Here is a 25,111-nt window from a genome sequence, read left to right as displayed (position 1 = left end):
CTATTTCTATTATTATCATTCTACAAGCAATTGCCATTCTTGAAACTGATTGATGTTTGGGAATAAAGCGCACTTATTACATGTTGCCAACTTCAGAGGAGCGATCTTATAACCTACAGTGCTTTTTGAGAAGTGATGATACCTTATATTTCTGGAACTAATCACTGCTGAAGAAAGTAAAAGGGTGAAAACATAATATTTTTTTTTCCTGTGAAGACCTTTCATTGCATTATGTGCCATTCAGCTATAAAATGATTATAGTGTTTCATCTGCTGAGAATGACAGTGGTGAAAGGTAACTTTATATGTATGTAGAAAAAAGTGTACATATCTACCTATATATGCTACTGCCCGTATCTCCCAATTTCAGTTTGGCTAGGCTAAACTGCACACATAACAAGAATTAAAACTCTTAACTGAGTTTTAATGTGAGCAAAAATTAATAACATTAATAGAACTGTTTCATTCTTTCAGTACTCTTTCCAGATCGTTGGTATACACAGTCTTTTATTACCATTCTTTGAGTTCTTACCTCCATTATGTTTCCTTAACCTAATGCACTGTCTTTTCCTCTAATTTTGCCATCCTAATCTCATCCACTAATCATAAGGTCATCACCATACCTTGGCTGAATACTTTGGTTCTTGGTTCACTGGTCTTTCTGTCACTCGATCTTCTGCCATCATTATTATGAGATAAGTGTAAAAGTACTTAGTTAAAGATCTAGCTGGCATGTATCAGTTTACCAGTTGCTCTTGAGCTAACTCTGACTCATGGCAACTCTATGTGTATCAGAGTAGAAATGTGCTCCACAGAGTTTTCAGTAGATGATTTTTCAGAAGTAGATCGCCAGGTCTTGCTTCCGAGGTGCCTCTGGGTGGACTTGAACTGCCAACCTTTGATTAGCAGCCAAAAATATTGATTGTTTGTACCACCCAGGGACTCCAGGTATAATATAGCAAGTGTAATAAATTTTAGCTATCATCGTCATCATTGGAAACTTCAGAATCCATGTTGCTATAGATCCATCAAGTTCCAAAGCTATATTAAAGATGATGTGGTAATATATGTGTAACTCTTTTACTGTTTCAAAGAATTATCAGAATTTCATTTGATTCTCACAACCACCTTATGAGATAGGTGGTGGTGTTAGCTTTGTTTTAAAGTGATTAAAAATCGAGCTCACAGTTACTATTAAGAAAGGGAAGCAGAATTTATACCAAAGTTTTATGATCCTAAAGTCCATACATGAGGATCCTGGGTGGCTCAAGGGTTAAGCAGTTGGCTGGTAACCAAAAGACTGGCAGTTCTAAATCCAGCCATTGGTAGAAAGACCTGGTGATCTGCTTCTGTAAAGATCACAGCCAAGAAAATTCTTTGGGGGCAGTTCTACTCTGTCACATGGGGTCAGTATGGGTTGGAACCAACTCGATGGCACACAACAACAACAACAAAGCTCATACCTGGTTTTTCAGTTAGAGAACATTTTGGCAAAGTCTCCATTGGTCAACACTGTCATAACCTCTTTCAGCTCTAAGCAACTATTTACAAATAAGATATTTACAGAATTCCAGTTTTACATTATGTGAGAGACAATGCATGGCAAAGCAAATATAAACAGGCTGTATTTCATGTTCCTAATTAGCTCAGTTGTTTTCCACCCAGATGATATCAGAAACTTGCCAAAATCCAAATCATTATCCTCTGCAAAACTTTTTATCATAGCTAATGATATTACTTTTGAGTCATCTTGACTCCTCTTACCCTTTTACCCTCTGAGACTAATTAATCACCAGATCCTGTATAGTCTATCTCTGATTATAACTGATAATTTCCCCTCATTTTCTATCCTTATAGCCTTGGCTTAGTCCAAGCCCTTGTACTTACAAACTGGATTCTTAAATGACCTTCTGATAATCTCTCCACTTTCGCTTTCATCCCTTTCTTATCCTTTTGAGATACCACCACCATTTATAATGTCTAAAATACCATCTCATCTTGTGACTTCCCTGCTCAAAATTTCAGAAGCCCTCCCACTCCTTTAAGAAAAAGTCCACATCCTTAGTATGGCTTCCATGTATCTCTTGTCTGTCTTAGATTGAATTCTCATGAAAGCCATGCCCGAGATAAGAACTTGAGTGAGGTGGTTTATTTGGAAGTTGATCCCAGGAAGGCAGTATGAGGGAAGAGGGAGCTTGAGACAAGGAAGGAATAAAAGCCAATTTAAGAGAGTATTATTTTGAGATAACAATTGTGAACTCCTGAGACATATACAGAAGGCCTCATAGAATTGTCCACTCAAAGACTGGAGAGCTGGAGCATTTATCCACCAGCTCTCATCAACAACTGCTTTAATGTTATCTCCGCTAACATTAACTCTCCTGCACTTCCGTGGGTGCAATTGCATGCGAGCTCGTTGGAGCCCTGGTGGCGCAATGGTTAAGAGCTTGGCTGCTAACCAAATTGTCGGCAGTTCAAATCCACCAGCTGCTCCTTGGAAACTCTATAGGGCAGTTCTACTCTGTCCTATGGGGTCACTATGAGTCAGAATCAACTTGACAGTTTGGTTTTTTGGTTTTAGTAGGGTCTTAAGGGGCCATGGTGGCTCAACAGTTAAGGGCTCAGCAGTTTACTGAAAGATCAGCCATTGGAACCCAGCAGTGGCTCCTCTCAAGGAAAAGACCTGGTGATGTGCTCCTGTTAAGATTACAGCCTAGGAAACCCTGTGAGGCAGTTCTGCTCTGTCATATAGGATTACTATGAGTTGTAATTGACTCAACAGCACAAAACAACAACAGCAAGCTCTTGGATTCCCTGGGTGGTACCAACGGTAAAGTACTCAGCTAAGCTGCTAACTGAAAGGTTAGTGGTTTGAGTCCACCCAGATGCACCTTAGAAGAAAGACCTGGCAATCTACTTCTGAAAGGTCACAGCCTTTGAAAACCCCACTGAGCACAGTTATACTCTGACATGTTTGGGGTCATCATAAGTCAAATGGACTCAACAGCAACTTATACTGGTTAGTAGGCTCTTAGTGTGTCAGCACAAACCGTGGGGCTGAAAGTTGAAAAAAGTTTGACAGGAGTATGAGGTGAAATACTGCCATATTGGAATCAGTCAGAGCTCACATGGAACCTTTCCATGGCAGCTGCAGTTGAAATTGGAGGTTCTTGAGAGGGGATGTGATGTGGGTCACCAGAGGCACCTGCCACACTCTTCCTCTACCTTGTCTCCTTTCTTCCCTTCTTAACCATGCTTTACTCTAGGCCCTCTTACACACCTGTTGTTCTAAACACTTTCAGATCTTTGTCCCTTTGCTCATGCAGTTCTATCTGTGATTGTCTTAGTTATCTAGTGCTCCTACAACAGAAATACCACAAGTGCATCTCTTTAACAAAGAGAAATTTATTTTCTCACAGACTAGTAGTCTAGAAGTCCAAATTCAGGGTGTCAGCTCAAGGGGAAGACTTTCTCTGTTGCCTCTGGAGGAAGGTGCTTCTCATCAATCTCCCCCTGGACTAGGAGCTTCTCCACGCAGGAACCCCAGGTCGAAAGAATGCGCTCTGCTCCTGGCACTGCTTTCTTGATGGTATGAGGTCCCCCATCTCTCTGCTTGCTTCTTTTTTTTATATTCCAAAAGAAATTGGCTCAGGACACAATCCAGTCTTGTAGATTGAGTCCTGCCTCATTAACATAACTGCCACCAATCCCCCCCTCATTAACATCATAGAGGCAGGATTTACAACACACAGGAAAATCGCATCAGATGACAAAATAGTGGACAATCACACAACACTGGGAATCATGGCCTAACATAATTGATATACATATACATTTCAATCCATGACATTCCATCTTTTGGCCCCCAAAAAATCATGTCCTTGCAACATGCAAAACATATTCACCCCATCATATCATAACAAAAGTTTTAACTCCAACTCGAAAATCCAAAAATTCCTCTTCATCTGTGAAATCTAGAATAAGTTATCTGCTTCCAAAGGTACAATGGCAGAACAGGCTCAAGGTAGCCATTTCCATTACAAATGGGAGAAACTGGAGGGAAAGAAGGGATAACAGGCACCAAGCAAGTCAGCACTACCTATTATATTAGCCCTCAAGGCTTTGAAAATTATCGTCTGTTCTCTGAGACAATTTACACAATGGCCCTGCCCTCCAGACTCTAGGTATTGGCCACACTCTGCGGATTCTGAGTGGAGGCCCCTCGGCCCTGGGCTTCAGGTCCACCTTCCAGGCCCACTGGGAAGGCAACTCTGCTCCCTCAGCTTTAGGCATACCATTCTCCTAGTCCATGTGAGTGGAGACTCCACCCTTAGAAATAACATAAGCCATGGCTCCACCCTTTGAAACCCCAGAGGTCATGGCCATACCTTTTGAGACTGAGGCAGCTTGGCTTCCTGTGTTTCTTATCTCTTCAGGTTGCTTCCTGGTTCTTTGGTCTCTCTGCCCTCGGGCCTCTTACCCACATCCGTTTCAAAGCTCGGCAGCATCACTGGTAAGTGCCTGGAGGCACCCCATTCCACCAGGAAGCCTCCAGGGCAAAGGCACTCAGCTCTCTCCCTCCATGGGTTGGCTGCAGTGTGGTCTCACACTGGTCTCCTGGTTCTGCTGCTGCTGGTTCTCTGCCACTGGTGGTCCTCTGTTGCTGCCAGTTCTCTGCTGCAGCTTGTCCTCTGCTGCAGCCGGTCCTCTGCTGCTGCTTCTCACAATCTGCACCTTCTCTGGTGTTAACAGTTCTCCTCACTTGCTTCTGAGTCCTCTGTCCATTCACAGTTTCAAAACCGCTTCCACATTTTGGGTATCTGTTAGAGCAGCACCCCACTCCTGGTACCAAATTCTGTTAGATAAAGAAGAGGGAACGAGTCTAATGGATAGTGAGAAAGGGAAGGAGGGAAGGAAGGAGAGAGAGAGAGAAGCTTACCACTCTTAAAAGAATTTTCTTTAGGATATGAGCTCTACTGCTATTGGATTTGCTAGAAAATGGGAACATTTTACCAGCATTTTTATCAGAGACCCATAAGAGACATCCTGGAGGGAAATAATTCAGTCACTATCAGACATTCCCATTTCAACCAAAGAAGATCAAACTTTTGTAGGAAAATATCTTAAAATAGGTAAAATAGGAAGAATTCAATCAACTGTGCCTAAGAATTCAGTCATCAGTCAATACTAATTTCATGTAGATAGGTCATTAATCTTCTTATCTGGAGATCTTGTTAAAAAGGAGATAAATTGTCACCCATTTGGTCTGGCTCTGCCTCAAAATGAGATGACAAACTCCACAACTTCTCAAGAACATGAAATGGAATAGAGCCTTGGTGGCACAGTAGTTAAGTGTTTGGTTGCTAACCAAAAGGTCAGCAGTTCGAATTCACCAGATTCTCCTTGGAAACCCTATGGAGCAGTTTACTCTGTCCTACAGAGTTTCTGTGAGTTGCAATCTACCTGATGGCAACATATTTGGTTTTGGTTTTATCCTGCTTCTGAAAGGCTAGTTTAGGGATAAAGAGCATAAACTCTGGAGCCTACTGCTCGAGGTAAAATCCTGACTCCATGTCTTACTAGTTTAGATGGGGTATGTTACTCAGCCATTCTGTACCTCAGTTTCCTCATCTGAAAAATGGCAGAAATAATAGTACTGATATCTGAGCCCTGGTGATGCAGTGGTCAAAGTGCATGGCTGCAAACCAAAAGGTTGGTGGTTCAAACCTGCCAACTGCTCCGTGGGAGAAAGATGTGGCAATCTGATTCTGTAAAGATTATAGCCTTGGAAACTCTGTGGGACAGTTCTACTCTGTCCTTTAGGGTTACTGTGAGTCAGAATTAACTCAATGGCAAAGGGTTTGGTTTCAGTTTTTATCTCTCTAGATTGGTATGAGGATTAAATTAGTTAATGTATGTACAACACTTAGAATGGTGTTTGGCATATAGCAAGTGCTTTATAAGATTATACATTTATGCTTATGAAACTCTACTTTATTCTTGGAAACTTTGTTCCCTGAAGTGTTTGGGTTACATCAGGCTCTTCTTAAAAGTGGAGGTATGAAATAAAACATGTTTTCTTCATAGAAAAACCAAATATAGTGCGTTTCATTTATAATTCTGTGCTCAGGCATACTCTGAAGTCTCAGAATCAGTCAAGATAAATGTGATGTCTGAATTAAGCCAATGTAGGTGGTGTTGATGAACAGCTCACCATATCCACAGAGCATTTACCAGGGTGTTACGTATCAAAGCTTCTCTTACCTTCTGATCCCAGCCTCCCCACACCTAGCAGTCTGGCTTCAAAACTTCGATCTTAGCCTCTGTGTCTTGGCCTCTTGACATACTCTTAGCAAATGAGATCTTTTTGTCTTGTCTGGGTGAGTCTTCTGAAGTAGAAAGGGTTGAAATAAATGGCTTATGACATGTATAGTGTTGAAATAAACGTTTACTTTAACACTTCATAAGTCATGAGCCATTTATTTTAACACTTTTCAGTTGAAGTATTTAAATAATAGGTTTTATACAGGAATGTGTCATCCACTCTGTTTAATGTAAAAGTGAATATGTAAATATATCCATCTATCTAATCTGGATTTTACACCCTTTGGCTGCCAAACTGCCTGGTTGCCATAGTTTCTGGAGTAAATGGAAATTAAATTTTCTTCTCTTTCTTTTTCACTTGTTAGGTAATTCGGTGGGACATAAGGTTACTGGACATCACTGTATTCATGGAGAAATGGTTAAATACATCTTTTTTTTCAGAGAACTGAAAAATTGTCAACAAAGGCAAGAGCTGACAGTGATATGCTTTCAAAACTAGAATAGCTTTTACTAGAAAATGTCAGGTTTTTCCTTTTGTTTTTAAGACTAATAGCAACTTGTTTGCAGGGTTATTTTTGAGGTTTCAGATATATACATATATATGTATGCATATTTATATATCTTAGTACAGTTCCTGGAACCAGAAAGTATATACACAAAGATTAACTTTGGAAAGGAAGCAATGTGGAAAGCAGTACTGAGTTAGAAGTCAACAGAGTGGGTGGAATCTGAGATCTTCCCATTACCTTTACAAAGGTAAAGATATTTAACCATTTTTAACATGAAAAGTAATAACTCCTGTGAATTTTGTAAGGTTTAGATGAAATAATATAAGTAAAAGCTCTAATACGGTTCTTTGCATATAGTAGACCATTGAATAAAAGATTGATCTCATTTATTGAAAACAACTACAAATTCGATATTTTCAAAAAAATCTATTTCTAATACTCACAAGTTTGTGTGTTTTTTGGTGAAATAATATAGACAAACTGATTTTTTATAGTAGCAGAAATAATCCAAATGTTATATACAGGATTTAAAAAAATAAACCTTTTGGAACGATTTTAGATTTACAGAAAAGTTGAAAAACTAATACAGAGAACTCCCACATACCCTTCACCCAATTTCTGCTATTTTTACTTTAAGGGATGATTTAATTTAAGAATTTACCAAATTGATATCTTGTGGTACAAAGATTTGTGCCTGTAGTACAGTGAATTACTTAATATGGCCCTTCTAGCCATGCGTGGTGTTGTGACTCCCACAAAGTGATTAGGTGGGACTATGCAAATAAGGTGTTTGTGGCCAACCAAGGGAATTGGACAGCTTACTAATAATGCAAATAAGGCACATGGAACCTTTGCAGGGGTAGGACCAGGCAAATAAGGTATATGGAATCTTAATGAGGGGATTGGTCAGTTTTGCCATCTTGCTAGGCTTAAAGGGAGCCAATTCCAGAGGAGAGGGAGGGGACCTCACTATCATCAAGAAGAGCCAGAAACAGAGCATCCTTTGGGCCCTGCATCCTTGAACTGAGAACGTTCTATACCCAGGAGACAAAGGGAGCTGTAATACTGGAGATAGTGAGAAGCAGAGGCAGAGAAATGGTGGGAGCAGAACCAGAAGACTAGTATGAGACAGTATGGTGGGCTTCCCAGCTCATGAGCAAGGTGGCTACAGTAGGTGTACTGACTCATGGAGCATGAGAGCTTGAGCACCTTTGGGCAGGAGGCCTGCTGGCTGAGTGAGGTGCCTCCGGGCACTTGGTGGAGCTAGGATTTCTGACCCATGAAGTGAGAGAGCTGAGTGCCTTCAGGCCGAGTCTTACTAGTGAAATGGGGTACCCCCAGACACTTATTGGCAAAGCTAAGGAACTTTGTAACACTTGCCTAAGCAGGGCAGAGGACAGGCTGAGGGGCTGAGGAGCGGAGAGAGAGGCCTGCCTGCAGACTTGGCCAACAAGCTGTCTTGACCAAAGAACTGTATCCTGAGTCATTCCTGATACTAAATTGTAACCTGTTACTTCCCTGATAAACCCCATAACTGTGAGTATGATCTGTGAGTTCCCTGTGACCATTGTAATGAATTTGTCAAACCCAGCAGAGAAGTAAAGAGTGCCGTGGGAGGGATGACTAGTGCCAGAATTGGTCAAAAGTTTGAAGGGTGGAGGTATGTTTGAGCTCCGCCTCATAGGAATCAGTCTTGAGCTGATGATCTTGATTATCCTCCCCCTTCGTGAAGTGAGACTATGAGGTCTGACACTACCATGCCATTTTTACAGTGCTGAAGTCTTTTTTTAAAAGACTAACAAAGAGTGATGGGAAATGAATGGAATAAAAGTGTAATATAGGAGAATGAGAAGGACAGAAATTGAGGGAGAGAAATTAAGAGAACAGAAAGCAAGAGACAAAACTTGAAAAAAATCTTTGTTCTCGTGAAGACTTGTCATTTTTCTATATACAAAATGGCTCCCTGACAAATCTAAATCCATTGAAAGAGTTAATTGAGACATGAAAGGGCAAATGTTTGCTTTTGCTTTTGGGTACTAAGAAATCTTTTGAGGAATAATTAAAATTTGAGAAGTAAAAATGTTCAAGAAAGAATACAAACACTGACATTCATTTTCCATATGACATTTTCCAATGTCTATAAATGCTATTGATTTCAAATTCTGAATTACTTCACTTCTGAACACGCCTTGTAGAATTATTACAGCGCCGTTTGTGTGGGCTTGTAATCATTGATTGCGACATTATACTCTCCATAAATGTGCCATTGTGAATAATTAAACTTGTTAGCATTTTGTTTGCCTACTTTCTTTAGAGTGCTAGCCCTTTTTGGCAATTACAAATATGTTTCTCTAGTTTAGTTTGTGCCAGATATGGGAAATCTATCATTTTTCCCTGAAACTTTTAAATACTTTCCCATTTTTAAATTTCAGATTTTAAGAGCTGCGTTGTAACAATTCAGCATTTATGAAATAAGAGCTCTGGTTGTTTTATGATTTGTATTCTGGAGTTTATAAATAAATGATTTTCCACAACATAAACAGGAGACTTTTTTCATGCCAGTTACTGCTTGTGACCGTGCCATTCCTCACACCTTCATTTTTATTGCCTGAGGTAAAACAAATATTAGTGTTCAAAAAAAGATATACATTGTGACCGCTGGCCCTATTTACACCGGGTTGCAGATGTACTTGAAAACATTTGAAAGACTGTTATGGTCTAATATGATTTCTGTCAGCTTCTACACAATTACAAAGAGTCTCTGAGCTCTGTTGAGAAAACAATGTATAATACAGTTTTGGCAAAGGTTACTAAGAGTCTCTCCCCTTGGGACATGGAGACCATGGTTTACTCATCCTGCTATAACTGGATTTAGCACATCTGTGATGCTGAATGCCCAAGTCTGAATGGTCCAGTGCTATTTGGAATCATTATGTACAATTTAAGCATTTGGATGATGAAACATGCATGGCAACAATATAAATTGAATGAGCATCTATGAACAAGGAAAAACATATGCATCCATTTTGCTTAAATACGTGTGATAGATATTGATTATATATCCTTTTCCCACCAAGTTGGTCCTGATAATGTGCTGTCTCCTTTTTATGCATGTAGAAGTTAACTAAATGCCATCTGGCAGTGAGTTAAGTCATCTAGGGTTGCACAGTTGCCAGTTCAGCCTAAAAACCACGCCAGTTGACAAAGTAATGACCTCCATTTGACAAGAGCCTGAAATTTCATCAGAAAACATAAAAGATTGGAAAAATAGCAAATAGAGGAAGGATATTTCCTTACAAACCCATCGTAGCCCTGACATCAGCAATAAGCCAGATACTCTTTAAAGATTCAGCTGGAAAGATAAGTTCATGATTACAAGGTTTTAATAGGAATAATGCCCTTGAGTGCTTGCTCTCTTGTTTTGGAGAGGTAAAGATATACTCAAATATCAATTTGGGCATAAAGCGCAGAAAAAGAAACTTCCATTATATGTTAACGATATTTGTGATCAGTTGATGACATTTTGAAAATTTGGCTCTCAGGTCTTACTTAGTACAACAGTCAGCAAAGGGCCAAACTGCCTTTCTGGCTCATGGAAGTTGTGCCATTCTAAATAAAGTGGTGCTTATTATGCCTGGTTAATTCAGGGGGTATGATTTAGGTGTATAGTCCAACCATAATATCTGTCTTTATATTTGCATCATTGTTGTACCCCATGTATCCTTATTCTTAATAATCAGTGATTTATCATTGATACTGTGTATGTTTTATATGTGATATATGATGTTGTTGTTAGTTGCTGTCAAGTTGGCCAACTCATGGCGACCTTATGTATAACAGAAGGAAACATTGACTGGTCCCATGCCATCTTACGATTGTTGATATGTTTTAAGTCCATTATTGTGGCTATCGTGTCAATTCATCTTGTTGAAACTTTTCTTCATTTCTGTTGGCCCTCTACTTTACCAAACATGGTGTCCTTTTCTAGTAATTGGTCTTTCCTGATGATGTATCTGAAGTGAGTCAAAGTCTTGAGATCCTCGCTTCTAAGGAGCGTTCTGGTTGTATTTCTTGTACGACTGATTTCTTCGTTCTTTTGGCAGTCCATGGTATATTAAGTATTCAGTATTCTTCACCAACACCACAGTTTGAAGGCATCAATTCTGCTGTCTTCCTTTTTCATTATGCAACTTCCACATGCATATGAGGCTATTAAAAAGACCATAGCTTGGGTAGGATGTACCTTGGTCATTAAAGTGACATGTTTGTTTTTTAAATCTCTAAAGATAGTTGTGTAGCATGTTTGCCAATGCAATAAGTGATCTATATGGCTTATTTAGAAGCATTGCTTTCAAAAAAATTCCATGGTAATTACAATTATTAAAGAGGCCAACAGCATCATAAAAAGTGCTCCTAAAGGATCAGGAAGTTTATGTAGATTTAGCTTCCATGATTAACTGCAAGTGATGATCTTTAGTCCTATTTAACTTTAAAGCATAAGCTCACAGATGCACTTTCTAATTTGAAAATATGATATCCCTGTTATATTCCATAAAACAAAGTTTTTAAATGACTCTGATCATCAAAAGATTTCTTAGAAATGGATCAAAGTAAGAGATACTCACTTTAGATGAAACTGTTTGCTACTTACATATGTATTTATATATTTTATTTTTTTGAATGAAGTATAATTTACAGGCAATATAATGCTCAGATATTAACTGTTCAGTTAAATAAGCTTTGACAATTGTATACACCAGTGGTAACTACAACCTATAACAAGATAGATAATATTTCCTTCATATACACACATTTCTTGGCTGAGGAAATATATAATAAGTTTGTTTGTCTATCTGTTTACACTTATAGGTAAACTCATTATGTTTATATGCAAAAAACAAGGCCAGAAATACTTATTTGGAAGAGATTAAAGTATATTTGTAACCTAGAAATAAAGAAAAGTCTTCAGATTCAAACTTAGCAATGGATTTTATGATGACATTGTAGATCAATTGTTTTATTGTCATAATGCATTATTTTACTCTGCTTTCCTTACACGCACATACCATGTAACTAACCTCTTTGAGACTGAATTTCCTTATCTGTAAATGACACATATGTGACTTGCAATGGTGTTATGAAAAATGCAAGAAAAATGCATATGTGACTTGTAACGATATTATGAGGATATAAATAATGTGTTTTAATAATTTAGCAGAGCAACTGCTACTTATTAGGCACTCAAAATTATTTATATTTAGCCATAAAAATGATATTGTCATTGGCTTTGAATTCTTTGTTTTGTCATATAAAGGTCAAAAGCTTAAAAATTATGAAAGTCTCAAAGAGTTCTACCACTTGCAACCCAGAAGCAGTTTACAGTCCCTCATCAATGGGTCTTAGTGAAACAGGGAGCTGAATAGCACGGAAGAAATTGAGAGCTACAACTCTGGTCCATTTTAAATACTACATACCAGCTGAGATCTAAAAGCCATTTATAGTTTTCTTTGATAACTCTACTTTGAAAATTGGCAACATTTTGTAACTAAAAGCATGTGTAAATATTTAGGAATAGTAGTAAGAAAAGCCTCCTACTTGTTTTCTGCTTTATGGAGGTTATGGAGCAAATAATACAATGAGTATATTATGCATGTTCATAGGTGCATTTGATTTTAATTTACACCAGCCAATTACATGAATAAACGTATACAATTCTCCCTTCTTGTTTCCAAGGAGAGTACATATGTTATAGTATCTTCCGTGAAAACTAAGCCAAGTTGGAAATAGCAATAATACATTTATTTCAATAATCCTTTTTCTTTTAGCTGTGTGTTTCCTCTGTGTAAACATGTCTGCACACTGAAGTTCCTTCTGAGTCTGAATGTCCTCACTGGCCATATTGAAGAATGTGCTTACTGCACTGTTTCCTTAAACTGCTGTGTTATCGGGTAATTGTTTAAACATAATGCCGTAGCACTATCAAAAGGAAAGGTGAACTAATGGCATTTGCAAATGTCAGGGATTATCTTAACACTTTTATTATAGTTTATAAAAAGTAGGTTCAGGGCATTTCGTGGCAATTATTTCCACAGAAATTGGTTATTTAAATAAATTGCTAATTATCTGAAGATGACAGTATTGAAAATGCTGCTAATGAGTTGTTTAATAAGTGTAGCTTGTGGTGGCCACCTACAGGTTGAAAACGGAAAGAACATATAGACAAATTATGCCTGGAAAGCACATGTGAATGCTATATATTTTTCCCTTTCATAACAAATTTAAACATTTTTAGATCTTTGTGGTACCCTTTGAGTCTTCAAGTCTAGTGAGTTTCTAAGTTCTTCCTAGACCATGGTTTTTGTTCTATATCAAAACTCATTTTACTTTTATAATTTTCTTTGTCTTTTTATTCCTGGATGTAATTTTCATTAGTTATAGCTACTATGATTATATCATTTATCCTCCAAACTGGAAGTGTTTTAGAGTGAAAGAAGCTGCTTTTTGTATTACACCAGGTAATTATAAATAAATACAGGGACTGTCTCAGGCAAACTGAGCATATGGTCACTCTAGTTATAGCAGTTACTAAGTACTATGGTTTTAGTATAATTTCCATCCAACAATTAGTATAATGCTTATTTGCTTGGTTTTACCATACCTGGCCAACTTATATTTTTGTTCATAATAAAAATTATTAACTCCTCTTGCTCTAACTTGGTTTATATCCAGTCTTTTAAGATAGGGAAGAAATATATCATCGTGGTTAGGAGCATGGGATTGGGAGTCAAGTAGACTTTTACTCAAATACTGGACCAACCTCTCTAAGTGACGATGAGAATAAGTTGTCTACCCTCTTTGTGCCTTGGTTTCCACATCATAAAATGGAAACAAACAACAAACAAACAAAATGTATTTCATTATTATCAAGACAATGTATGCAAAACACTTAGGAAGTGACATGGCAATTAGAAAGCACTCAAAATAGGAGTCTATATTTAATGTGAAAATTTCACTTTAATTCATACTTGCTTCTTTTCTAAGTAAACTCCATCACTTGTATCTATTGGGAAAACACAAAGCATTTAAAAGTGTTCTTTAACCTACCATGACAAAGTTCATAGTATCCTTAAATTTTGAATGGAAAGAAATAATCCAATTCAGTATTTCCTATAGTAGAGAAGTCTTTTCTGTGGCACCTTACCTGCCAAGTATCTAGCTAGGTTCAAAGGATAGGGAGGCCTCAGTGTGGCCATTTCTGTTGCTGAATTTGCAACTAATTAATGATAAAAATAAAAATAATAAAACCAATAATGTATACTCATCCACTGGTTCTAGTTTTCTTTCCAGAAAAATATCGATCAAGTTGTTTATGCATGGTTACCCTTCAAATGGAGTCACTGGGTGTTGCAAATGGTTAAACAAATCAGCTGATAACTTAAAGGTTGAAGGTTGGAGTCCACCCAGAGGTGCCTTGAAAGAATGGTCTAGTTATCTATTTCTGAAAAGTCAGCCATTGAAAACCCTATGGAACACAGTCCTACACTGACATACTTGAATAGCCATGAGTCAGAATCAACTCATCTGGTTACCCTTCAAATATTTGAAGACAGCTATTTAGATTTAAAGGACCCCCATTGGCATAGTGGTTAATTGTATGGCTGCTAAGCGAAAGGTCAGTGGTTCGAACCTACAAGCTGCTCCGCCAGAGAAAGATGTGACAGTCTGCTTTCGTAAAGATTACAGCCTTGGAAATCCTATGGAGCAGTTCTACTCTGTCCTATATAGTTTCTATGAGCCGGAATTTACTCAACGGCAATGAGTTTTGGGTACTGGAATTTCTTTCAGCCTTTATATATATCGTGTGTGTGATACATCACCCTGTTCACTCTGTTGTTCTGTCCACACTCCAAGTTTGTTAATGTTTTACTTAAAATATTGGACACAGCACTGAATGTGCTCTTCTAAATGTGTAGAGGGTAAAACCACTGTACATTCCATATGTAAAATTTTCGTAGCACAAAATGCCTACTCCTACAACATAAATTTTAGGAGCATTAGAAAAAAGTGATTTTTTTTTTTTATTGCAGAAGTAAATCATAAACACTTTCTTATTTAAAAGAATCAAACAATATGCAAATGTATCAAAGCCTGAAAGTTCCTATTCAACCCCCTCACTGCTGGACTTACTTCCTTTTTCAAAGATGATAACCACCGTTGTTGTTAGGTGCCATCCAGTCGGTTCTGACTCATAGTGACCCTGTGTACAACAGAAGAAAACACTGCCTGGTCCTGCGCCATCCTCATGATCATTGCTATGCTTAAGCCCATCTTTACAGCCACTGGGTCAATCCATCACATTAAAGGGCTTCCTCTCTTTCACTGACCCCTCTACTTTACCCAAGCATGATGTCCTTCTCCAGGGGTTGGTCCCTCCTGATAACATGTCCAAAGTACGTAAGGCAAAGTCTCGCTATCGTTGCTTCCAAGGGGCATTCTGGTTGTACTTCTTCCAAGACAGATTTATTCATTCCTCTGGCAGTCCATGGAGTATTCAATATTCTTCACCAACACCATAAATTCAAAGGCATCAGTTCTTCCTCTGTCTTCCTTATTTATTGTCCAGCTTCCACATGCATAAGAGGAGATTTAAAATACTATATCTTGGGTCAGGCGCACCTTAGTCCTCGAAGTGACATCTTTGCTTTTTTAACACTTCAAAGAGGTCTTTTGCAGCAGATTTGCCCAGTGCAATATGTCATTGGATTTCTTGAGTGCTGCTTCCATGGGTGTTGATTGTGGATCCAAGTAAAATGAAATCCTTGACAACTTCAATCTTAACCATTAACAGTGTGAAATTCAGCATTCTATGCATTTATATGCAGCCATACCAAATGTAATCACACACTTTTTTTTTAACCACAAATGAGATCATAACATATATTTTGTTCTCCCACTTATGATTAACCTTTAACATATTTCTATGTCATTTTTAAAGATTTTCTAGTATATCATATGTGGGTGAACTGTAATTTACTTAACAGCATACCTACAGTGATCATTTAAGTAGTTTTCACTATTTTGCTACAAAAAACCATACTTCGGGATACATCTTTGTACGTGTAACTTTGTGCCTAAGTACCCATGGAATTTTAGATTCCTAAAAGTGGAGTTTCTGGATGAAAAGGCATACATTTAGATAATTCAAATTGCACTTAAAATTTTTATACACACAAACGTACACATTTACTATTGTAGATTGAAACTATGAATATTCATGATTTTTTACAAATGAAGTGACATATAAAATTACAGGAGGATCTCCAAATTTGGTATCTAGGAGATTAGCTAACACCTCTTAAGTAGTAAGTAGAGCGATAACAATGGATTCAAACTTGCCAGTGAGCATGAGGCTGGCACAGGACTGGCAATGTTTTGTTGTAATACATAAAGTCGCCATAAGTCAGAGCTGACTTGATGGCAGCTAACCACAGCAGCAAGTAGTAAGCGTTCCTCCCCAAATGTTTAGCTGAGTGTTTATTTTTCTGATCAGTTTTCCCTGGCTTTGGCAGTGATGTTAGCTTACATATACTGTGGACTTAGTGTGGGCAAGGAACTGTGGTGAGTGCTTTCAATGAATTATATCATGTAAGTCTTTCCAAATCACTATGATATTATTACTATTATTATCATTGTCTCTATTTTATAGGAAGGAAAACTGGTGCTTTGGAAGGTTAAGGAGCTTATTCAAAGAAATGAGCTGAGTTGAGACTTGGGCCTAATTGGTTGAACTCCAGTGCTCTTATCATTAGGTTATACTGACACATACTGTTTTTCTTAGGCAAAGGATATGAAAGTCATCCTCTTCCCTTTTCTGCACAGTCACTTCTCAACAATAACTGAAAAGTATAGGCTTCTGTGTCACAGAGACTTGATTTTTAATCCTAGATCTACCCCTTTTAAACTGTGTCATATAAGATGTTATTTATTCAGCTTGAGCTCTCCTTTGTTCATATTCAAAATAGGGATGACAGCATCTACCTTCACAGAGTTATAAGGGTTAATTTACTCAACGTATAACCTTGGTGTCTGGCATATGGAAGTCACTCCATGAATGACTTCCCGTTTTACTAACACCAGCTGACATTTCAGAATGGAAAAATTGTTACCTCCTTGGTGAATAGTATTCATTCTATTGTTTTAAAATAAAATGCCCCTCACATGGTAGCGATCAAGTTAATATCTACTGAATATTATGAAGCAGATAAACATAGCTGAAGACATATGAAGACTCGGGAAAAAACTCTGAAAATTTCAACTAAAATTGAAACATTTTTATAATAAAATTTTCTGCTTTTCCAATAAAATAAAAGTAACAAAAAAGCAATTGATTTTGTTTTTTCATTTCTCTGCTTTAAATTTCACATCACTGCATATATAATCCTAGGTCCTTTTAGTACTTCAGTTTCTGGCTGAATTATGTTAATTTTCCCAGATGACTTTAATCCATGTGTAAAGATGTATTTTTAAATAGCCATGCTACACGTATTTATCAGCACATTAGCTTCAATAACATTTTAAATGTGTTTTAGTAAGGTATAAATTATTTGGTGCTTGGTTTGTGGGTATTTTATAAGAATCAATCTTTCAACTTTTAAATCCTTGAAATTCTTGATTTACTAATGTTTTCTTTCTTAGGGATGATTTTAAAAATATTAACAATTAGACAAAGTTCAATTTCTAATGAATTTATTATCCACTTAATTCATTATGTTTTAATTCATGTAAGCAAATTAAAACTTCATTTTCTTATTGTATACACAGTGAGCCCGATTGAGTATTATAACCCAATTTCTGTTTTATTGCCAGCTAGAGCTATTATCTTCACCATAATTTTACTTGCATGTAATATTAATGATATTGTTTGATAATTTCCTCATTCTGTTGGATTGCCTTTCGTTAGAATGGGCACAAATATGGATTTCTTCCAGTTGGTTGGCCAGGTAGCTGTCTTCCAAATTTCTTGGCATAGACGAGTGAGCGCTTCCAGCATTGCAGCCATCTGTTTATTGAAACATCTCAATTGGTATTCTGTCAATTCCTGGAGTATTGTTTTTCACCAATGCCTTCAGTGCAGCTTGAACTTCTTCCTTGAGTACCATCGGTTCTTGATCATATGCTGCCTCCTGAAATGATTGAACATTGACCAATTCTTTTTGGTAGAGTGACACTGTGTATTTCTTCCATCTTCTTTTGATGCTTCCTGCGTCGTTCAATTTTTTGCCCATAGAATCCTTTAGTATTGCAACTTGACACTTGAATTTTTTCTTCATTTCTTTCAGCTTGAGAAATGCCAAGCGTGTTCTTCCCTTTTGGTTTTCTAACTCTAGGTCTTTGCATATTTCATTGTAATACTTTACTTTGACAGGGAACTCCCAAAAATTCAAGCCGGATTCAGAAGAGGATGTAGGATGAGGGATATTCTTGATGTCAGATGGATCTTGGCTGAAAGCAGAGAACACCAGGAAAATGTTAACCTGCATTTTATTGACTATGCAAAGGCATTGGGCTGTGTGGATCATAACAAATTATGGATAACCTTGAGAAGAATTGGAATTCCAGAACACTTCATTGTGCTCATGCGGAACTTATACATAGACCAAGAAGCAGTTGTTAGAACAGAATAAGGGGATCCTGGATGACTTAAAGCAATAATAGTGTGTGTCAGGGTTGTATCTTTTCACTATACTTATTCAGTCTGTATGCTGAGCAAATAATCCAAGAAGCTGAACTATATGAAGAAGAATGCGGCATCAGGATTGGAGGAAGACTCATTAACAACCTTCGATATGAAAATGAAGAGGACTTGAAGCACTTATTGATGAATATCAAAGACTACAGTCTTCAGTATGGATTACACCTTAACATAAAGAAAACAAAACTCCTCACAGCTGGACCAATAAACATCATAATAAATGGAGAAAATATTGAAGTTGTCAAGGATTTCATTTTACTTGGATCTGCAATCAACATCCATGGAAGTAGCAGTCAAGAAGTCAAATGGCGTATATTGCATTGGGCAAACGTACTGCAAAAACCTCTTTAAAGTGTTTAAAAGCAAAAATGTCAATTTGACGTCTAAGGTGCGCCTGATCAAAGCCATGGTGTTTTCAGTCATCCCATATACATGTGAAAGCTGGACAGTGAATAAGGATGCCCAAAGAAGAATTGATGCATTTGAGCTATGGTGTTGGCGAAGAATACTGAATATACCATGGACTGCCAGAAGAATGAACAAATCTGTCTTGGAAGAAGTACAGCTAGAATGCTCCTTAGAAATGAGGATTGCAAGACTCCATCTTATATACTTTGGACTTGTTATCAGGAGGGACTAGTCCCTGGAGAAGGACATCATGCTTGGTAAAGTAGAGGGTCAGTGAAAAATTGGAAGACCCTCAATGAGGTGCATTGATACAGTGGCTGCAACAATGGGCTCAGACATAACAATAATTGTGAGAATGGTGCAGCTCTAGGCAGTGTTTCATTCTGTTGTACATAGGGTCACTATGAGCCGGAAATGACTCAACAGCACCTAACTACAACAGAGCTACTATGAGGGAGTTTATCATGGAGTTATTTTTAACAATTAATTGTGTAACAGTAGCTGTTAGAGGTCAAATGATTAGCCAAAAATCAAACAGAACTAAACTCAATTATTCAAAATTCCAGTTATCCAAAATTAGCATATGTTCGACATTATCTTTCCCATTAAAAACTCCATTTTTTTTTCAAGGATGTTGTCATTAAGATCGTTGTATATGGGTTTAGTGCATGGAACTTTTGATTCTCAGGGAAAAAAAATTATAAATATATTGATGTCTGCCTTTGAGATTTTTAGCCTTGGGGTCAGTTAAAGTAATCTTAACCAGCATCGTGAAACTGCAAAATGAGAGCTATTAGGAAAGGAGAAAAAGGAGGGGAGATACGTGGTTTTCCTAAGGTATCAGAGGGTATAAAGCTCTGTTACCATAGGCATCATCTTTGTCTCTCCAATAAGAAAATAAGTTTCATTGCATCACTAAACACACAGGAACAATGTAAAAGGCACTGTCAAAGTAGGCTACATAAATGCACCCTCTGAAATCAATTGTGATCATTGAGAGCAGCATAGATTATAATAGCAAACACTTCTACAGTTTTCATTATGTGCTAGTCCTTTACATATGTAGGTATGTATGTATTTGAATCATCTCAACAACACTATGAAGTTGTGATTATAATTTTGATTATTTTATAGGTAACAAAACTGAGGTAGTGAGGTACAATAAATGAGAAATTTTCACAAGGTCACACAGCTGGTAATTAGTGGAGCTAGGATTTGAATCTAAGCCGTCTGACCCCATGCCTGTTTGATGTTGTAACTAATTTACCCTCAACTAGCATTTTTTGTAGAATCCATATTAGTAATATTTATATTTATAAAATGTCTTGTGTTCAAACCAAAGTTAATTTTTCCTAGTAGAAACCCTGTATAGACTGAACAATTGGATTCATATTATTTATCTTGAAATAACGTCCTCTGGTGTTTTGGGTATCTGTCCTGGTTGACAAAACTGGTTTAACTAGAATAGTTCTTTTAAGCTTTTCAGATTCAGGTATGAACATATTAAAAAAAAAAAAAAGACATTGGTTTTTAATAAATATTCCTTGGATGGACAGATGGATGGATAAATGAAGACTGAGTAAGGAACTTGATTAAGTCATATACATTAATATACATATCAATACATAATATTATTTCTAATCTTAGTGCTGTTGAAACTGCACTGAAAATGATATTTGACAAATGATAGTATCATTTATTTTTAAGAAAAAAGTTTCATCAAAATCAGATTAATTAATTTAATTCAAAATACTTGGCTTACTAACATGTTTTTCTGGTAAATGAATCAATCCAAAAGTGTACTTGCAGTTTATCAGGTAAGATCTATGAATTCAACACGCTCATTTGTATTTTAAATTTATATGGCTGTCCTAGATTAATTAAAGAACAAAAGTTACAGTTCCGTCTAGTCAACTAGCTTTTCCACCAGGTCCACTTTAATACAAATCAGAATTCTTGGCAGCAATGTTGGAACTCAAAAAGGTCCAGCTCATTTTCTGTTTGTTTGTTTAAACTTGCATTTTGTTTCAAAATATGGGGACTTGGATTGGCTTGATTTTCAATGGAGGATTTCACAGTTAAAGCACAATGGCTTGATGTCACTGAGTGTCCCATCAGGTTCATCCAGCCACCGCATGTAGATGAGGGCTTAATTTAAATTGCACTCATTTAAGCTTATAGGGTTTCAATTTCTTGATTTAAACCTCGTTTCATTAAAAATGGAGTCCACATTCACATTCCTTGAATCTCTCAAACTAAATCCTTCCTCCCCAGTTGTCTTAGTGTCTTACTGCTGCTGTAACAGAAATAACACAAGTGGGTGGCTTTAATGAACAGAAATTTATTTTCTCACAGTTTAGGAGGCTAGAAGTCCAAATTCAAGGCACTGGCTCTAGGTTAAGGCTCTCTTTCTGTCATCTCTGAGGGAAGATCTTTGTCTCTTTCAGCTTCTGGTCCTCGGTTCCTTGGCAATCTTCATGTGGCATCTGTCTTCCCTATTTGTCTTTGCTTCTGTGCCTAATCTCCTCCTTTTATATCTCAAAAGTGATTGGCTCAAAACATACCCTACTTTGATGTAGCCTTATTAACATAGCAAAGAAAATCCTATTCCCAGACGGAATTTCAAAACATACCCTGCATTGATGTAGTCTCATTAACATAACAAAGAAAATTCTATTCCCAGATGGAATTACATACACATGTATAGGGGTTAGGATTTAGAACACATATTTTAGGGGAGATAACGGTTAAATCTATAACACTGGTCGATGGTCTAAAATCATTTATCATTGTAACAATGACAAAATTTTAAAATTATTTATTTCACTAACTGTGATTCTGGAAGTCTTTATGCATCTTAATTATACAACTCTATATGGTATTAATATCTGTATTTTCTTTATACTAAAAGTTTTATTTTGAACATTATTCATTTCTATGATTTTAAAATTAAAAAGAAATCTCTTTATATGAAGACTTTTCATGGTGAATGAAAGTCATTTTCAAAAGTCTATTTTCCATTAAAATGCTCAAAACAAGTACACTACATTTTATATTAAACCAGTTGAATTATTTTAAAAAATCAAATGTAGTTTAGAATGGAAATAAAAACTGAATTTACTATTGCCCAGCAACAAAAGGATCCATTTCTTCATCTTTGAATCACCTTTCCTCAGAAATCATAATTACTCTTAATTTTTTAAAACCATACTTTTATTAGTTTGAAAGGTTTTCATGTTCATTAGGTAGATTAAAAAAGTTTTAGAAAAGGCAGAAAAACATGAAAAAAAAAATGTTTTATTGACCTAATTGAACATCTTCAAATGCCACTGAGGATTTGCTGATGTTTTTTAACACCTTTGTAATAATGTTGCCCTTTAAATATAACCAGTTAAATTTTCAAAGCTGTGTTCCAGGATTTTGCCATTTGATGTCCATTAATATCAATTGGAATATGCGGCCAAATCCCTGTGTACCACTTTGAAATTTTACCCCTTAGTGTTAATGATAGTCTTCTGACAGTGAAGTTAGAAATAAATTATTAATCTGCCTAGCTCAAATTTCCTTTACTCTCTAAGGGGGAGGGGGGAGAGAATCCCAATACTTCTTTATTAGTTCAAAGGTACATTTATGTGAAGAAATCATCAGCTTAGTGTGTATTGAGCATAACAATTTTACTATGTTACTGTTTCCTTAAAAAATGCTTGCCTGTAACTTTTATTCTTACTTGGGTTTCTTTTTAGTATAGCTAAAGATGTGTGTATAGAAATGTGGCTGTGTGTGTGTACGAGTGTGTTCCCTATGTTCACCTTCTTTAATGTTAAAACATAAAGACTAAGAAGACACTGATAATCTTGAGATAGGAATGGTATCCTGACGTAGAGTTACTAATTTGCCCTAACTTAATGCCTTGTTTATATATATAAATGCCAGTTCCAGAATTCTAAAGTGTCAGCCTTGAACATTCTTGACTTAAAATCACTAACACATATGTTTTCTAGATGTGAGTGCAGAAGTATCAGTTACATATAAATTCGACTTCATCTGAAATGGATATGAATGGAATAAAGAGAGTGCCACTGAAATTAAAGAAAGCTTTGTGATTCCTTGAATTGAGCACTTCAGTAAATATGTATTGATAATGCTAGTGAAGATGCTTGTGATGGTGGTGATGGTAAAGTACTTAACGCATGAGGCTGATGTCACCAGTTGCTTGTTTGTCTTGGGTGTGAAGCTCTGTATTGAGTCAGTGTCAAATTCTTGCATGAATAGAACTACTTTTAACTCATAAAATGTCTTTAAAGGGTCGCTGGCTTGTGAGTGTACACCAGCAATGTCAAATAATATTCCCATATTTTGGCAGTACTAATTTACTCCAAGATACATTAACACGTCAGAGTCCAAAATAGCTTTAGTATAGCAGAATCATTCAATAAAATGACCTCGAAATGTCTTCTCCATCCATGGAATTTTCATTACCATTAGAGAATATACACTACTAACATCTCGCAAATGAAGTAGAAAATAATTAAACATTTAGTTTCTAATTACTGGATTCTAATAAATGCTGCTTAACTTAGAACTTTCTAATATATGAAAAATTAGAGCAGGCTCACTATGCTTCAGTGGATTGTGGGAAATACATGTAAAAAGCAATATGGAATCTGTAAGTTCATCAGCACCTTACTTGTTTTTACAGTATCTATGTTCATACCAGCTGCTTTATACTTTGTGGAAACATAACAGAGTTATATGTCTATTTATGCACTGTATGTGATTATTTTTCTTCTTCAAAATCTGCTGTTCCTTGTTCTTTTTTTTTTAAACAGATGCTTGAATGTTCCATACAATTTTTTACACATTATTGTATATCAAAATGTAATATGCATGCATTTTATGCAAGAATTTCAGGGCTGCTACACCCACTTGCATAACACGTCTGCATGCAATAATAGCATCAAAGTTCTCAAAATAAATACACATTCATTTACAGATTAACATACTTTGAAACATAAGAACATTTTATATTACATGTCTGTATATTTTAAATAGATGTAATACAAATTTGAGTTTTGTCTAGTACAACACTGCCATCACGTGATACTAAGTATAAGGCAATATGTTCAAGTGATTATTATGCTAACAGCTGATCATTCTCGTGTTCTGTAGGGACAGCTATCAGACCCATTGCTTTGAGAGCCGTCACCTCCATTGCTCGTGCTTTGCCTGGATTTCCCATTTTAGCCACTGGTGGAATTGATTCAGCTGAAAGTGGTCTCCAGTTTCTCCACAGTGGTGCTTCAGTCCTACAGGTAGTACTTGTGTTTGTCTGCCCTTTTAAAAAGCTATGTCTAAAAATATACTGTAAATTATGTGACAACAAATATACTTGTATAGGGCCTCTAAGAAAGAGGCAGTGTGGGATCAAAATGGTAGCACTCATTAACTTCCTATTATGAGTAAGGAGTCCCTGGGTGGTGCATACAGTTAAGCGTTCAACTACTAACCAAAAGGTTGTTGGTTCAAACCCACCCAGAGGCACCTCAGAAGACAGGCCTGGTGATATACTTCTGAAAGGCCACAACCTTGAAAACTCTATGGAGCAGTTCTACTCTGCACACATGAGGTTGCCATGAATCAGAATGGACTCAATGACAACTAGCAACAACATCATCCTGAATAGAGGACAAACCCAAGGTCCATTTCTTTTCCTATCAAGGGCTTACAAAACCTCTCTCTTTTTGATGTATTCACTCACCCATCTGTTTCTAAAATAAATGTGATGAGGTATGAAAATGTATACTATGCTACTGGATAAAAAATAAAAACATGAAGAAATCTGGGTAAAAACAAAATCTCAATTTAAGAATAAAATAAAGTCAGGGTAAGGCCAGTACATAAAATGTATGCCACAAGACACTGCAGGGGTTATCAAATTTCCCTGAGCTTCCTGGAAGCCAGCACAAAGGAAGCCATTGGCTTCATAAATTTCAAGATATAAAAATACATCAGTTGTTCAGCTTCTTGTGGTACAAAGCTGAGGGAAATCCTTCTATTGTCTTCATAAAGGGATACTTTAAAAATTAGTGAACTTCACACTTACTAGCATCCCTGCAAAT

The 25,111-nt window shown here is 36.7% G+C and overlaps 1 protein-coding gene across 1 annotated transcript in view; it reads left to right on the top strand.

Annotated features, from left to right (window-relative positions):
- The window catches only part of DPYD (dihydropyrimidine dehydrogenase), a 926,643-nt gene that overhangs the window by 734,929 nt on the left and 166,603 nt on the right, over positions 1–25,111 (top strand). Inside the window, exon 20 of the mRNA XM_023733350.1 lies at positions 24,162–24,304. Coding sequence (XP_023589118.1) covers positions 24,162–24,304 — 143 coding nt within the window. The remainder of the gene's footprint in view (positions 1–24,161; positions 24,305–25,111) is intronic.

Source organism: Trichechus manatus, unplaced genomic scaffold (assembly GCF_000243295.1).
Source record: "Trichechus manatus latirostris isolate Lorelei unplaced genomic scaffold, TriManLat1.0 scaffold00058, whole genome shotgun sequence".
NCBI classification, from domain to species: Eukaryota; Metazoa; Chordata; class Mammalia; order Sirenia; family Trichechidae; genus Trichechus; species Trichechus manatus.
Note: the sequence above shows the minus strand (reverse complement) of the source record. Positions and strands in the feature narration are given on the sequence as shown.